This window comes from Thermobia domestica, chromosome 11 (assembly GCF_964235325.1).
Source record: "Thermobia domestica chromosome 11, izTheDome1.hap1.1, whole genome shotgun sequence".
Classification (NCBI taxonomy): domain Eukaryota; kingdom Metazoa; phylum Arthropoda; class Insecta; order Zygentoma; family Lepismatidae; genus Thermobia; species Thermobia domestica.
This window is the reverse complement of record NC_137464.1, coordinates 255664906-255680774: the sequence shown is the minus strand read 5'-3', so window position 1 is coordinate 255680774 and position 15869 is coordinate 255664906. Positions and strand designations below refer to the sequence as shown.

General features: G+C 34.5%; 1 protein-coding gene across 2 annotated transcripts in view; it reads right to left on the bottom strand.

Moving 5' to 3' along the window:
* Positions 1-2270: 2270 nt before the first annotated feature.
* LOC145664954 (uncharacterized) overlaps positions 2271-15869 on the bottom strand; it is a 306655-nt gene continuing 293056 nt past the window's right edge. For both annotated transcript variants that reach the window (XM_081732088.1, XM_081732087.1), the window contains 2 exons: positions 12123-12287; positions 2271-8280 (listed from right to left, as the gene is read on the bottom strand). In XM_081732088.1, coding sequence (XP_081588214.1) covers positions 6238-8280; positions 12123-12287 — 2208 coding nt within the window. In that variant the 3' untranslated portion in view covers positions 2271-6237. The remainder of the gene's footprint in view (positions 8281-12122; positions 12288-15869) is intronic.

Genomic DNA, 15869 nt, shown 5'->3' with positions numbered 1-15869 from the left:
GATATATAATGTAGACAAAACAGGCTTACCAACGGTTCAGGAATCCAGAAGTATTGTAGCCCCTAAAGGAATGAAGGAAGTCTGCGCAGCAACTTCAGCTGAACGTGGAAAAACAGTGACAATAATAGTGGGAGTAAATGTCATCGATAACCACGTACCATCTGTGTTGATTTTTCTCAGGGTAAACCTCAAACATTTTATGCTAAAGGTGGTACCAAGTGGGACGATTGAAGCGGCAAATACTAGTGATTGGACAAATGAAAAATGCTTTCCTTAGTTTTTAGACCATTTTATCAGTAATACAAAGCCAACAAAGGATCAACGAATTTTGCTTGTTCTTGACAACCACGAATCTCAGTTTAGTTTGCAAGCAATTGCAATTGAAAGGGCACAGGAAGTTGGGGTAATAATAATGACATTGCCTCTACACACTTGAAACAAGTTATAGTTGTCTTATGTACGTTAAAGAAAATGAGAGCAGTTTAGGTTATCGTAACAATATCCATTCATATAATACTAGATATAAAGATGACTTAAATACTCCTTATATTAGGCTAAGTATAACACAAAGAAGTTATAAATATACAGGAATGAAACTATATAATACATTGCCAGTGCATATACGAATGATGTGTGATAATGATTTCAAAAAACATTGTAAATCTTTTCTTGTAAGTAATTCTATTTATAGTATCAACGAATTTGAAGACAAGTGTAAATTGTAACTTTTTTCTTTCTTTCTTTCTTTGTATATATTTATTTATATGCTGACAATGTCTATTGCAACAAATGTTGTTTAATGACAATAAATATTCTATTCTATTCTAGTCATTAGACAAAGCGGTGTTTTGACCATACCAAGCGGTAGATGCACGACATCCAAACAATCCTGGAAATGCATTTGACATTTATGAAATTGCTGAGATTTTAGGGTAAGGTTATGTTAAGAGTATTATATGCTCAAGTTTATTGTTCACAAGTTTTTGTTAGAACTTCTCTTCCATTTTAAATTAAATTAATAAAATTTCAATTCTGGGGATTTTTTTAGTTTTACCTTTTATTGCAATTTATAACTATTAATATTTGTGGCTTCTTTTTATATTATTGCCGCAGAAACGTTGTAATTATCACTTTGTTAAAAGGTATGAGAGGGTCTGTATGACCATAATGTACATGTGAGCAAAACGCATATGTCCTTCTTTTATCTTATAAATGCTATTGTAATTACGTAACACGTTTAAAAATCATCCTATCTGATAGCGAAGAGATGACACTTCAAATATACGACAAAAATTGGGGAAAAAGTGCTGAATATTAGCACCAAAATTTCGAAAACTCTAAAGTGTTCACAGATACAACGCCTTCCCCTACGGTAGGGTCGGGGTAGCTTAAGGTTAGGGAAGTTTGGATCCATTTTGGTTAAATTAATAGAGTGTAAGTTCTCGTCTCTGCGTAAGGATACCAACTGGAGTGTCTCTGTACACCTGAAGCCATGTTTAGAATACAAATTCTCATTACTGTCCCGAAGTCCAACCATGTGGTAACCTTGCGCGAAGTAGTTCCCTCCGTTTGCCTAATAGTTCCACGATTATATCCGCTTATAAAAGAAATAAACATAAGTCCCGCTCTCCGTACATATTATCAAGCACACGAACGAGGAAAGTATCGATGTCTTCCCGGTAAATTTTCAAACTTTTGCTAGAAATGAAAGACAAACTTTGGAACTTATCCCTTGAAAAAGAAACAATCATAGGCGCCGACTTTTTTGGTGGGAAATACGTTTTTGTATCCCCATAATTTATAGGTGGGGTCCTCGCTCCCCAATATAATCCAGTCGAGGAAGAATTAACAAAGAGGAGCAAGAATTTCTGTCGTAAACTTCGTCATGCTTTTAATTTAATATAGGAAGAGCCTTTTTATCCGATAGAAACCGCCATTTTCAAAACTGTGTTTAATGGAGCACTGAAGCTTCAACCAACACACTGGCAGCACTATGACAAGTGAAGATCAATGTGGGCGCAAACTTGCAGTGAAGTTTCCAAATTTTGAACTTGAATTTGTTTTAAAGCCTTTAGGCAAATTTGCATTAGGTCGTGAATTTGGATGCAGCTTACCGACAACTTGGGGGGGGGGGGCGGCTTCATCAAGCAGTTAATAGAAAGCGGCTGAATGTGATATATTTATACATTATTTTGCCCCCCCCCCCAATATTTTCTTCAAGTTAGCGTCTATGGAAACAATGAATTAAAACAAAATGTATTTGTAGTGGGTATACATATATTTTATTTGTTTTTCAATTTGCTGTACATCTTTGAGTATTTACTGTAGTGCTGGCAATTCAAACATAATAAACACAAATAACATATATAAATACAAAAACATTAGAGATACTGTAACTTTATCTCATTAACTATTATCAACAGTATGTACACATAAAAAGATATATTTTTTTAGTTCTTTTACATGAAATATAATATTTTCTTGTCACTAATGAAAATAACTTTATGTACACGAAATAAATAATCGTTCTTGAGTAGCAAAGGTCTCGTAGTAGAAATAGAAAAATGCTCCTTGCACTACTAATACTAGACTTGCACTAAAGAATTATTCCAATATCAAAAATCTTTACAAAGTACAACTGTATATGCATTCAAAGAGAAAATTCACTAAGAAACTTCCAGCAATTCTTATACTTTCTATGATGTATTCCGAAGATTTTTCTTTGAAAAATGATAGATCATATTGAAAAAATGGATAGTTTTTCTTTTGTGGTAAACGAGAGAAAACTAATTTTATACAAAAAAAAATATTTTCATACAAAATACTGTATAGTAATTTTTTTCTAAAATACTGTCACAAATATTGTATATCGAAATCAATAAAATTATTATACATAATCTTTTTTAATATGACCATGTTTGTTGTAAAATACACACCTCAATTAATCAACTCACTTGTATTTTGTACAAAAATTAAGAACGCAGATTGAATAATAATAGAATACAATTACACATCGATCTATAATACAGACAATACAAATTTCCTTTCTTTCCAAGCCAATGTGCGTTGTTTTCTAATTTTCAAAAATGAGAAAAACTGTCTCTACAATAACTACGTAAAATACCCCACCACACATAATCCCTCCCTCCCTCCGACACATTCACCACACTTTGATTTATTTATTATTCCTCTCACCATTCCTGGCGAATATCACAACATTAATGTTTGTACACAAAAAAATAATTTCATTTTTTGACACCTGTCTCTTCATGAATATAAATCATATTTACAATCATTTATATTTCCTGAACGTAATGTTCCGCTCAAAAGTGTCATTTCTGCATAATGTACATTGTACATACTTTTTTTGTTCTACGTACAAAAGCTTAAGAAGTATCTTTCTTTTTCTTAAAAAAAAATTAAAAATTTGGTGGATAATATATACGTAGATATCTATTTCTTCCACGATATTTACAATGGGAATTGAAAAACGAAATAAGATATTAAAATTTGTAAATTATGATAGTTTTTTGTTTCTTTTTTATTAACTGCAGTGTATAGTGAATACTGAGCGCGGGAAGGTTAGAATTCACAACTGTACTGAATAAGAACAATAAAGTTTTAAGATACACTTTTGCGAAATTATGAATTAAAAGAGATGCTACATAAACATTTTTACATTTACACTATAACATGATAATAAAATTCTTACTATAAATCATAACAGAGTGTAATTATTAAGATATTTCAAATTATACAAAGTATTTGAAATTATAAATAAATATTTGCTCTGTACACCTAATCTGAAGCTAAACTATTTCCAAGTATTTAAAAAAAAAGTCACATATTTTCTATCTTCGTAATTCTGAATCATACACACAAATGGCACTTATTTCCATAACCATCTTTCAAGGAAATACTTGGACATTTTTTTTAATTATTTTGAAATTTTGGTTTCCTATTACTCTCTTCTATAATATTGATTGTAAAATTTCCAAATTTTGCATTTATACGTTTCTATTACAAATCGAAAACGTTTATTTAAGAACATTTATATCTCAGTGGCCTTACTTTCTTCTCGTACTGTACTTCTGTGATTTAAAAGCACCGATAAACGGGTCGAAGTAACAGAACTCGTACTGATAAATTATTGCACATTTATGACACACAATAAGTTGACACGTTATTTCCAGTTTCAGTAATAATAATAAGGAAATAAAGCTAATTTTAGCATCATATTAACAAAAGAGAATAACTTATTGAAATTATTGTTGTTAAATTTAAATTTTACAAACAAACAAGAAAAAACAAGAATTTTTTTAAGAATGATCCAAAAAATGCATCAAAAGATTGCGATCTTGGCCAAAAATTAGTTTTTGGATTAGGGGCCACATAATTTTTGAACGACCCCTAAATCGATTTTCATATTTTTTGTACTGAAAGTGATAGTTTGGGTTTGGCTACACTATATCTAGTTCTTCAGATATAAGGCCTACAAGAAAATTTTTGCCTGAAATATATTGGATATTTTGATCCAAAAATATATATTGCACTGGTTTCTAGCAAATTAAGTTTACAAGACTTAATATAGATTCTCTCCCGATACTACTAAAAAATGTATTGTTAATTTGATGTGTATTCCATTTTATATTTTAAATAGTGTTTTTCATTGATTCTTTGTACTAACCATTAATTTTCAACTCCGAAATAGGTCTCTTCATCAATTCATGGTCAACCCATATAAATTAAGAAATCCTTCAAAATGTATACAATTTATTAATTTTGTTAGACAATTCCGTCTGTAAATGAAAGAAATATTTGTTCGAAATGTACAATGTATTAATTCATAAGTAATTTTTCGCATAAAAAATTATGAAACGTTTAAAATGTATACAATACAATATTGATGTCTATTTCACTAATATCAGATTGAGTGTTAACTAATCTTAGTCCTATATATTAGACACGTTTAGTACTTGTATAAATTCAATAACACAAAGGACATTTTTGTTGTGTTTGTAGGCTCCATTTTCTAATTGATGAACGTGACAAGGATTTAAAAAGAAGTTTAATACGTATATCAATGGTACCCAGTTACGCACAGACTAAAAGACTACTATCCAAGTGCTCTAACAACGAAGAAGAGAATTACAATCATGTAATAGATAAACTATTTTGAAATACAAGAAAGCTTCTGAACAGGTACTCTGAACTCGCAGAGTTATTACAGAGCCTTTAATTTTTTGATAATATTTAGACAGTTTTGGCTATTTCTCCTTTCCCACTGTTTGCTTATAATGGCGATAATCTTTCTGGATTTGTTGTTGTTTCACATTTTTAAAGTAGTAATTTGGGTTAAGATAAGCTTATTGTAAAGATACCACGCATAATATTTAAGACAATCCCAACTGAGTGCATCAAAGATTAAGAAAACGTAAGTCAGGAATTTCTGACTAAATTTGGCACACGTTTTAAGAGAATGATGCACATATTGTCAACCGATGGTGCGTGTACGTCGTTAGTACAAGTGCATAGCTAACCTTAACGTTCTTTTGTCAATAATCTTAGAAAAGAATTAGTCAATTCGAGAACGATTGTCAGTACCGTATTTTAAAAGAAATGTAGCTAAACGTTTTTCCTTTGTGAAAGGAAATTATCCTCAACAAGCGTACGTTTGTTTTATCTTGGCACGCTTCCCGCCTAAAGGATGGATTTGTCTGCAACGCGTTCTTGCCGCGCCACGGTTAAGTTGTGAGTTACAATACGCTAGGAAACAGCAACACACCACACCACTTACAAATCACTGTAGCACACTTGTTCGCGTGTGGCAACTAAGCACTTTAAATACCCGCCAAATAGCAATAATCTTATTTGATGCACTGGCTGACAACTAACGTCACCTATACGACATAGCCAATAACACGTTTATTGGATTGAAACGTTCACGTGAGTGCTAACAAAAAAATAAAAAAAAAAATGTTAAAAGCCAACCAAGTGCACTGGCGGGAAGTGTGCCAAGATAAAACAAACGTACTCTAGCTCATTCATTTCCAAGTTATCGACAATTAGGATTTGAAGGGTAGTTATGAACTTTTACTGAACATTGAAGCCACTCGTCAATGTTAGAATATAGACAGGGAAAGGAGTATCAGGGAACGTGAGATACCAGGCTAATACAATCAATTTAAATTTATGAATGTGGCCCGTGATTGAAGAGTGCAAAGTGTGTAAATAGATTTAATACAAGCCGGACGGTAAATCTGTCAGTTTCCCTGATATTTGAGACGAGGTCATCATGGAGGAATTAGCACTAATTGGTGATAGCGTTCGACTGTAGTCTGGTGACGGGGTGGGTGCCACATGTTCTCTACCAGAGTACAATCCTGCGTTGGTATGTCCACGTTTAATGAAACTTCTTGGCGGACTACTTGTCATAGTAGGTAATGGAGTTTCAAACCCTTTCGGTGGTAAAAACAAAGGACTGCCGTTCACACCGATGCTAGCTCCATCAGGAGGATACCGCTTCGCAGCCTGAGAGGGGCTTTCTTTCTTAAAATCGCTTGGTCGCCTCTGGAAACCGTTCCTATAATCCCTATACAAAATTGTATTCTGTGAAGATGAAGCATTACTACTGGAATGTCGAGACGGTGATTGTTCTTGACGACGACTTGGGGTTCTGGTGGGATTATTTCTAGAGGACCGTTGTTGCTGCTGCTGTGGGGATGGGTATTCCCAATCGAGTGCCCATTCATCTTTTCGCGAGACCTCACGTGGGTCTGTTGTAATATCTACAAATGAATCTAGACCCTCATCGATGCGATCTAGGCTTTTGGATTTCCGTTTCTTATTAATAAGTCCACGATTACCAGTTATATCTGGAGATCGGTAGCCACTTCGAGAAGACTCTGGCCTAGTGTTTGAGTAACTGTCTTTCCGCCGGAGATTTCGGATTTTGTCACTATTTTGACTGGGTGAAGACGGTGGGGGGAATTCGGTTACGTAGAAAAGTCCGTCAAAGCTCCCGCGTCTAAGCCTTGGTAACGCAGTTTCGAGAAAAGGCTTTGTTTGTTGGTCCTGTTGTAATGACGAAGAGGAGCTGTGAAGTTTTTTGTCTGAAGAACTTGGAACTCTATTTCGATCTACTTGAAAAGATTCGCTACGTTTCATTTGCTGTCGCTGAGGCCTATTGGCATTTGCAACTACCGTCTCCCTTCGTCGAAGAACAGCGGAACTACTATTGTTACTTGTCGGTGACATTGGCTTATTGGCGCTACCAGGCAACATATAACCGAAAGATTTTGTAGACACGGATTCCATAGTTTGTGAGCTAAGATACGGGCCGCCGTCGCGACAAGTACTTAACAAAGAATCCGAGTCACTAGTTTCTGTTAGTGTCTCCTCATCAAAGAACAGAATGCCACTGTCTCGTTCGCGAGATTCTCCGGCGAAAAGTGTCAAATTCAATCCGCGATTTCTTTTCGGTGGTTGAGGCAGTCTTGTTGGTACTATCTCTTGCTCGTCCGCGCTCGACCTATCCGGATGGTCATTTTTCATATAATCGTTTACATGTTGTTTCTTCACGTCAGGAGACGCTGGAATGTTCTTTAACTTAGCGGATGCCTTTTTCTCTTCTACATAAACTTGTGACTCTGCGTCGTTTACAATATTTCGTAGTTCTTCAATCACTTCTTCAATTGTCGTTTCTTCTTCGTCACTATCAAGAAGCGGATCTACATTGCTCTCTTTTAAAACGTTTAACCTATCTCGTGATGAAACGTCATCAGTTCTTCCCGATTTAGAACTTAATTTCCGTTGTTTATCCACTACAATTGTGTCATTCTGAACAGCGAACACCTCGTACACCATTGGTTCTCTTTCAACATCAGTGTCCTCATCAGGTCTGCTGCTTCTAGACCGACTTCGCAGCGACAACTCAACACTACTACACGCTTTCTTAGTCGCTGTCGTTGTTGTTGAGCCACCCGAATCTATCCGCGATTTTATTCGATTGTTATTACTATTGTTATTTTTAGATTCATTGTTGTTATTGCTGCTGCTGTGATGATTGTTATCATCACCATCTTGTTCTTCACTGCTGCTTGGTTGATCTGATGAGCTGATTCCTTCGTCTTCGGGGGATGAGCCGTGTTTGGAATTTCCGTTCTCCATTGGCGGTTGGCGCTTCTCTCTCAACGTCGCGATTTCTTCTTCTAGCTCGCAGCAGCGTTCCTTCAAACATTGCTCCAAGGACAGAAGAATCCCCTTTTCCTCTTGTAATATCTGAGAAACAAAAGAAAACCAAAATATTAGGACATTGTAACAAGAATGGAATAACGATTGTAAAACACTATACACCAAGCACGTACTTTTTTGAAATCAAATGGCTCCGTGGTTTCTCAACGCATGCTCTCAGGTAGTTTTGCGATGAGGGTATCTGCCTCAGATAAAAATCTGAGTAGTGGCTACCTATGTTAATCTAGCGAAGATACCTATGCCTGTTTTCCATACATAATATTATAGAAAAACAAAAAAGTAGACATCGAATAACAACTAGGAGACAACCTTTTTCAACATAATAAGTGACAACTGCTTCAAACATTGTACTTTCTACATTCAAGTTCAAGATTGGTAGAATATATATATCTGTTCATACAGTAAACTACGTAGCATAGATTAACACATCGGCAAGGTGAGGCATACACCCAAACTCGATTCGCGGTCCAGTCGTCCATATTTTCTCTATATACCATAAACAGTCGAGCTTATTGCAGAGTCAACGACAAAAGTTCTTTCGTTTGAGGAAATTAGTTTCATAAATAACTTTAGAATGAAAGAACAATTTGAGTACAGTCTTCAGTAAATTAAAAATAATTTAATTTTCTGTACGTTACCACCACTATTATTTCCAAAATACCAGCTGTACTACCGTTATTCCCAAAATACCAGCCGCACTACCGTTATTCCCAAAATATCAGCCGTACTACCGTTATTCCCAAAATATCAGCCGTACTACCGTTATTCCCAAAATATCAGCCGTACTACCGTTATTCCGAAAATACCAGCCGTACTACCGTTATTCCCAAATACCAGCCGTATTACCGTTATTCACAAAATACCAGCCGTACTACCGTTATTCCCAAAATACATTTTACCAAACAGGAAAGAACGTTTGTCGCTGACTATACAAGAAGTACCGCGTAGTGGAATGTTTTACCTTCTCTCAAATACTGCAGATTTAATATTTTCCGTTGTATAAACTTTGCTTTTAACAGACTGAACCCCGATTTAAATTACTCGCTGAGCAAAACAATACATTTATTGTAATAAAATATTAGCGTGTAACAGTTTCGCCAACTACCCATTTTGGCTTTATCAGACACTATCAGAGTTCGTGTCTGATGAAGCCAAAATAGATAGTTGGCAAAACTGTTACACGATTTTTTTTCTTTTTTTCAATAAATGTATTGTGTTTGTTCAGCTACTAGTTTAAATCAGATGCAGATTTAACTATGGGCTTTCATTTTTTTTTTTTTTTTCAATATGGACTGCATGTTTGACATTTTATTTTCATTAAACTTTATCTTACCAAGCTGCTTACACCTGGGATATATGTAATGTACATTACTTAGATTTCAACCAATTGGAATCATCATCATCATCATCATAGGTATTCTGCCTTTATTGGCAGGTCACTTGCCGCAGCTGAGAAGCTTCCATGCTCCACGATCCTCCGCTAACCTTTTCGTCTTCGCGTATGATCTTTCTATTTTAATATCATCCATTAATTGTAGTCTCTTTCGCCCCCTCCCTCTCTTTCCCGCCACCATACCCTCTAGGACGTCCCTCATGATACAATCTCTTCTTAGGCAATGTCCCAACCAGTTTCTCTTCCTCTTCCTAATAATATCTAAAAGTGTTCTTTTCTCACCCACCATTTCTAACACTCTCTCATTCGTTTTCCGCTCGACCCAACTAACTCTTCCATTCTTCTCCACACCCACATTTCGAAGGCTTCCAGTCGATTTTCGTCACCCTTACGCAATGTCCACGTTTCCGCCCCATACAGCACAATTGGAAAGAATAGAACAAAAAAAGATTAAAGAAGCAACAACAAAATTACCAACGTAGACTGAAAGATATATGTGAAACATATCTCAACATCAAGAACCTAAGCTTTTAATCTCAAGTAGTACCTTACCTCAACATCAAGAACCTAAGTTTTTAATCTCAAGTAGTACCTTATCTCAACATCAAGAACCTAAGCTTTTAATCTCAAGTAGTACCAGGTCCAAAATATTCATTTGGATCAGTAAACTAGATTATCTGCACGCCTCATGCCCTCCAAGATGAAAACCGCTCTTGACGAGACATTAAAAGTTGTGGGATCCTCCTCTTAACAGTCTGTTATTTTCTGCTCTTCATAGTGAAATGGAAAGTGATCCAGAATATGTATTGTTACATTCAAAAATTCACAGGCTGTTTCGGGTAAATGGCTGTTTCAGCTTCGTGACGAAGTTCCTCATTAATTCTAATTAGAACACAATTTAAACAATTTCATATTGCTTTTGTCTGTTGCTTATTTGGCGGGCATTTTAAACATCTTTTGAATACTCTTAAACCGAGATTTCAAGATACGTCTGTCACTGTGTTTCCTGTACAAGATAAGATATAGACAACAATCAAGAATTTAAATTTATGATGCAACCATTTGGAGAAAGAAAAATACGATTCGTTTTACAGACTGAATGATTTCATTGGTTTCTGTGAACAGTCAATCTCTTCCTGGTTACATTTCTGAATGTATTATTTGAAATTTGAGGTCATTGGCGTTTCAACTACGCCTGTAGTGTCTGATTTGCTTTGAAAAATAATGATCGGATGAAAAGTGGCTTTCTAGACTCGGAATATGGACTTCCTACTGTCGAGAAAAAACTTATTGAGCTATCTTGTGATTCGACGTTCCAAATGTTGTCTCCTTTGTGTTTTGGTTCCAGTCTAAGGCTGTTTATCCTGAAATTCTCGAAAGAGCCACAAGACCTCTGTTGCCATTTGCCCCTGCGTATATGTACAAGATAATATCTTCTTACCTTGTATTTGCGAAAAACAAGTACCGGATCACACTTAACGTGGAGCCAGATCTACATTTGGAATTATCTAGTTTTGATCCAAACATACACAGACGTTTAAAAAACAGCATCACACATCACATTGGGTCAGTATTGAATTAAAATATTAGACAATTGGTATTGCATTCTCATAAATGACACATCTGCTGTTGTAAAATTGTAATTTATCACTTTATTTTTATTATATTAATAATTTATCACTTTATTTTTTAATTTCATGAGGGACTGCGGAAGATTAATAGTTGCTACAAGAGGTCTGCGACATCAAAAAGATTGAGAAACGCTGGTTTATGTCATTAGCAACTTTTTATTTATACTATATATACATTCTCGGGACTATTTATTTCTCAACCCAATAGCAAATTTAGAGAACTGACCAAGCGTAAGAGAGTAAAGGTGGGCAAGTAATACAGAGGGTTGTGGTGCCAAAAGTTCAGGGTCTGATATTGTTGGTAGTCATTAATACATTGAATGTGAATAGAAAATATTTTGACTAATTATAGTGTGCGCAAAGCTTCTTTTATGAAGAACTACGTACATAGAAGTAACATTTACATTATTTGACTTATTTTTCTTCTCATCATTTTAGCTACAGGTATGTCACATCATAAATATGTTCTTTAGACTTTCGCCTTTCTTTATGAAATAATAAATTTTACCCGTAAATTTTACATATTCATGCTGGGATATTCTCTATCTTCGCCAAAGATTTATCAAATTACTTGGTCAAAAAGTCCTCCTTGCTGGTCTAGCAGCTAAGGTGCGTGTCTTTGGTCCATGTGGTCCTGGGTTCCAATCCCAATGGGAGAACACAAAAATTTAACTTCACAGTAATTCATTCTCATTAATTATCCGTCCTCTTTAGCCTAAACTAAAAGAAATTAATTATATTTAATTGTTAGGTCTACTTGCTCAAAATGTCTAATCGGCAAGGTCTATTGTATTACGCTGTGAATATACAGGATATCAAAGAAACAGAATAGATGGTTACAGTACCTGCACTCTTCTTTCTAAGAGCGCAACCTTATCTTTAAGCATTTCAGCTTCTCGTTCCGACTTCTCAGCTCGAGATGTTAAAGAAGAAATATCCAAATAACATTTCTCCCAACGATTCAATTCGCTCTTCATTTGTTCTGCGACTGTGGCATCCGAGGGCAGCACCTGCAAAAAATTACCAATACAAAAACATGTTCAGAGTGTTCAATTTAACAGCAAATCAACTATTTAGGGTCCTAGATAACTCTAAACTACAAAATGTAGCTCAGAAAATCATTAACAATGTTCATCTTAGTGTGGGAGGAATGGTCTGATATTATGGTTGAGTCCAGTGAATGTTTGATTAATGTAGATTTTCTTTCATCAATAAAGTTGTCCATTACATCTATCAAAATTACCTTACTTTGTATTTAATTTAGATATTTTTGGTCAATAACATACAATTTTCACAATCTTTCTACATAATAGAATAAGATTTATATAAAATTATTTGTTACAGACAGGGTGTTTCAAAACAATACCGACAACGTTTGGGAGGTGATTCCTGACATCAAGATGAGACAAAAAGTATAGAAAAACCTGGGCGCACAAATGCTTCTATTCGAAGTTATAGGCTGCCGAAAACATGAAAAAAATGAACTTTGAAGGTTTATAGCTTCAAAACTATGGGACCTACCGTAGTCGGGTCAAGACTTCACTGAGGAACTAGTATCTGCTCTATCTAAATATAAATGTTTCATAATCCTGTGGTACTTCCGCAACAATTTTTATAGAGGTAGTTGGTGAGTACTTCAGATTATATGCCCGTAACCAAACTCCCTCTATAAAAATAAAGTGCGTACATTAGGATTCTGAAACATGTATTCTTGGATAACGCACATATTAGTTCCTAAGTAAAGTCTTGAACCAACTACGGTAGATCTCATAGTATACAAACTATGGACCTTTAAAGTTCATTTTTTCATGTTTTCGGCAGCCCATAACTCCGAAAGGAAGCATTTGTGCACCCAGATTGGTCTATATTTTTTGTCTTATCGTGGTGTCAGAAATTAACTCCCAAACGTTGTCGATGTTGTTTTGAAACACCCTGTGTTATCTAATATGTTAAAAATAGATTTATATATTAGATTGATTATATATTAGATAATATGTGTTAGAGTTATTTTAGTTTGATATATATAAAAGAAGGTAATCTTATATTATAATATTAATTCCGGATCCACTAAAAGAAAATTAGTGATGATTTGAGAAGAAAAAATAATTTTGAAAGTATGATAACAAATATTGTAACCAGTTAATTACAAACGTTTATTTTTGTTGTATTTTTATTTCAAATTTAATATCGTTTATCAACAACAACAACAAAAAAAAAAAAAAAAAAAAAAATAGTACACATAATTTCATATTAAAAATCTATTGAAAAATATTTTTAAAATATTATATAATCTCATTTGTGAATTCGATTTCCGTATTAAAAACAGTTTAATTTACATAATGAATTTCCTTACTAAGTAGATCTTGCATTAACAAATCTCCATCGTTTGAACAAATTTCAATTTGTACATAAACCCGGATTTTTAAGTCAGTCTTTTGAGCACATGGCTTTACATCATAACCACGAATACTTTAGGTAACAACCTTAGCAAAAGTAATAGTATAAAACTTTAAAATACTTCCAAAATAGTATAATGTATAGCTAAATGTTGCATCATACATTGTCTTTATGTCGGTCTGAAACAAAAATTATGCCTTAATTTTAAATCCCAAACATCTTCATCAATATATATAAAAGTTCAAAAAAGTAATAAATAATATCAAATAAAAGCCATCTCTATAAATTTCTACTAAAATCAAATACTTGTGCTAAGATTCTTTTCTAAATAACTATTTTATAAAAACATTCAACGTCAATTAAAAATCGAGAAATATGTGCTTAATTCAACTTTATCAAGTGCCATGCATGTCACACCGCATAAATATTTCACAAACGCCATATGACAACAAATACTCAAAAACCATTAAACTAATTACACATTAAATCTTATATATTATATTCATACCTAAAATTATTGTTTCAATTCATGTCTTAAAACTTTACTATCAAGAGTATAGTAAAAGAGTTTACGTTTAAATTGCTAAAATCCTCTCTCAACGCATTCCAAATAAGATTTCATAAATAAACTAAAAGCGTAACCACATGGTGGAAGACTCGTTAGGCCTTTATCATAATTTTGGATTAAAATGATATCTTGAAAAAAAAAGAAAGTATTTCATCTCTATATAATGTAATTACAATAAGGGATAATATGTAAGTTACTTTAATTTTGCAAAGGTTAATATTAATAATATTAATCTGGTGCTGTACACGTGGAAAAGTCCAGGAGATACGAAACGTTACCAAATCGATTACATTCTTGTGAAGAAACGTTTCAGGAATAGTGTACGAGACGTAAAGACACTGCCAGAAGCGGACATTGAATCGGATCACAATCTCCTGGTGGCGGAAGTGCAAACGTGGTTAAAGTCGATCAAGAAAAACGGAAAGAAAAATCGAAAATGGAACTTGGAGTGACTAAGAAATATCGGCGATGATGTGAAAGAAGAAATTGAAGAAAAATTCTGTGCTATGGGCGATGTAGTTGCAAATATACAAAATAGTTGGGGAAAAGTTAAATAGATTCTACTTGACACACTCCACAATAACATTGGCAGGATGGAAAGAGCACCGATAAAACCATGGATAACTGAAGCAATGCTTAAGAAGATGGAGGAACGCAGAAGGGCGAAAAACACGGACATTAAGGAATACAGAAGGCTGAATAATGAATTGAGAAGAGAAACGGACAAAGCCAAAGAAAAGTACATGAAACAGATATGTGATGAAATAATAGAATTTCAACTGTTCAGCAGATATGATCTAATGTACCAGAAGGCACAAGAATTAGGAGGGAAAGCTAACAAAAATATACGAACGTTCGGCATCGAAGATCAAGAAGGTAATGTAACCACTGACCATAAAAGAATCCTTAGAATTTGAAAGGAATACATACAAGATCTGCATGATCAAAAGAACCGCCTCAAAGATATTGCGATAGAAGAAGAGGAAGAGGTGGATGATGATGAAAAAGGACCCTGTATATTGAAAAGTGAAGTAGTACAAGCAATCAAAGACATTCGAAGGAGAAAGGCCACTGGAGAAGACGACATACCAGTAGATTTGCTCAAGGGATTAGGAGACGACGCAATGAAAGTACTGACTTCACTTATTAACAAGATCTATCTGAGTGGAGAATGGCCAAAGGATTTTCTTGATGTCACAATGATTGAATTGTCCAAGAAAAAGCAAGCAAAGAAGTGCAGCTATCACAGAACTATTAGCCTGATTTCCGACACTGGAAAGATCATTGCACGCATACTGAACAGGCGGTTGGAAAGTAAGATAAATGAGAGGTTAGAAGAAGATCAATTTGGATTCCGGAAAAGAAAAGGCACCAGAGATGCTGTTGGATTGATGAGAATTATATCAGAAAGAATTCTTGATGTAAAGGAAGAGTTGTGTTTGTGCTTCATCGACTGGCGAAAAGCTTTCGACTGAGTCAATTGGACGAAACTTCTGAAAATACTTAAAGAAATTGGAGTCAACTGGAGAGGTCGACGACTCATTCAAAACCTGTACATAGGACAACGAGTGAAGCTGCGCTTGAATGAAGGAGAAATCAATAGTGTGGAGATTGGAAGAAGAGTCAG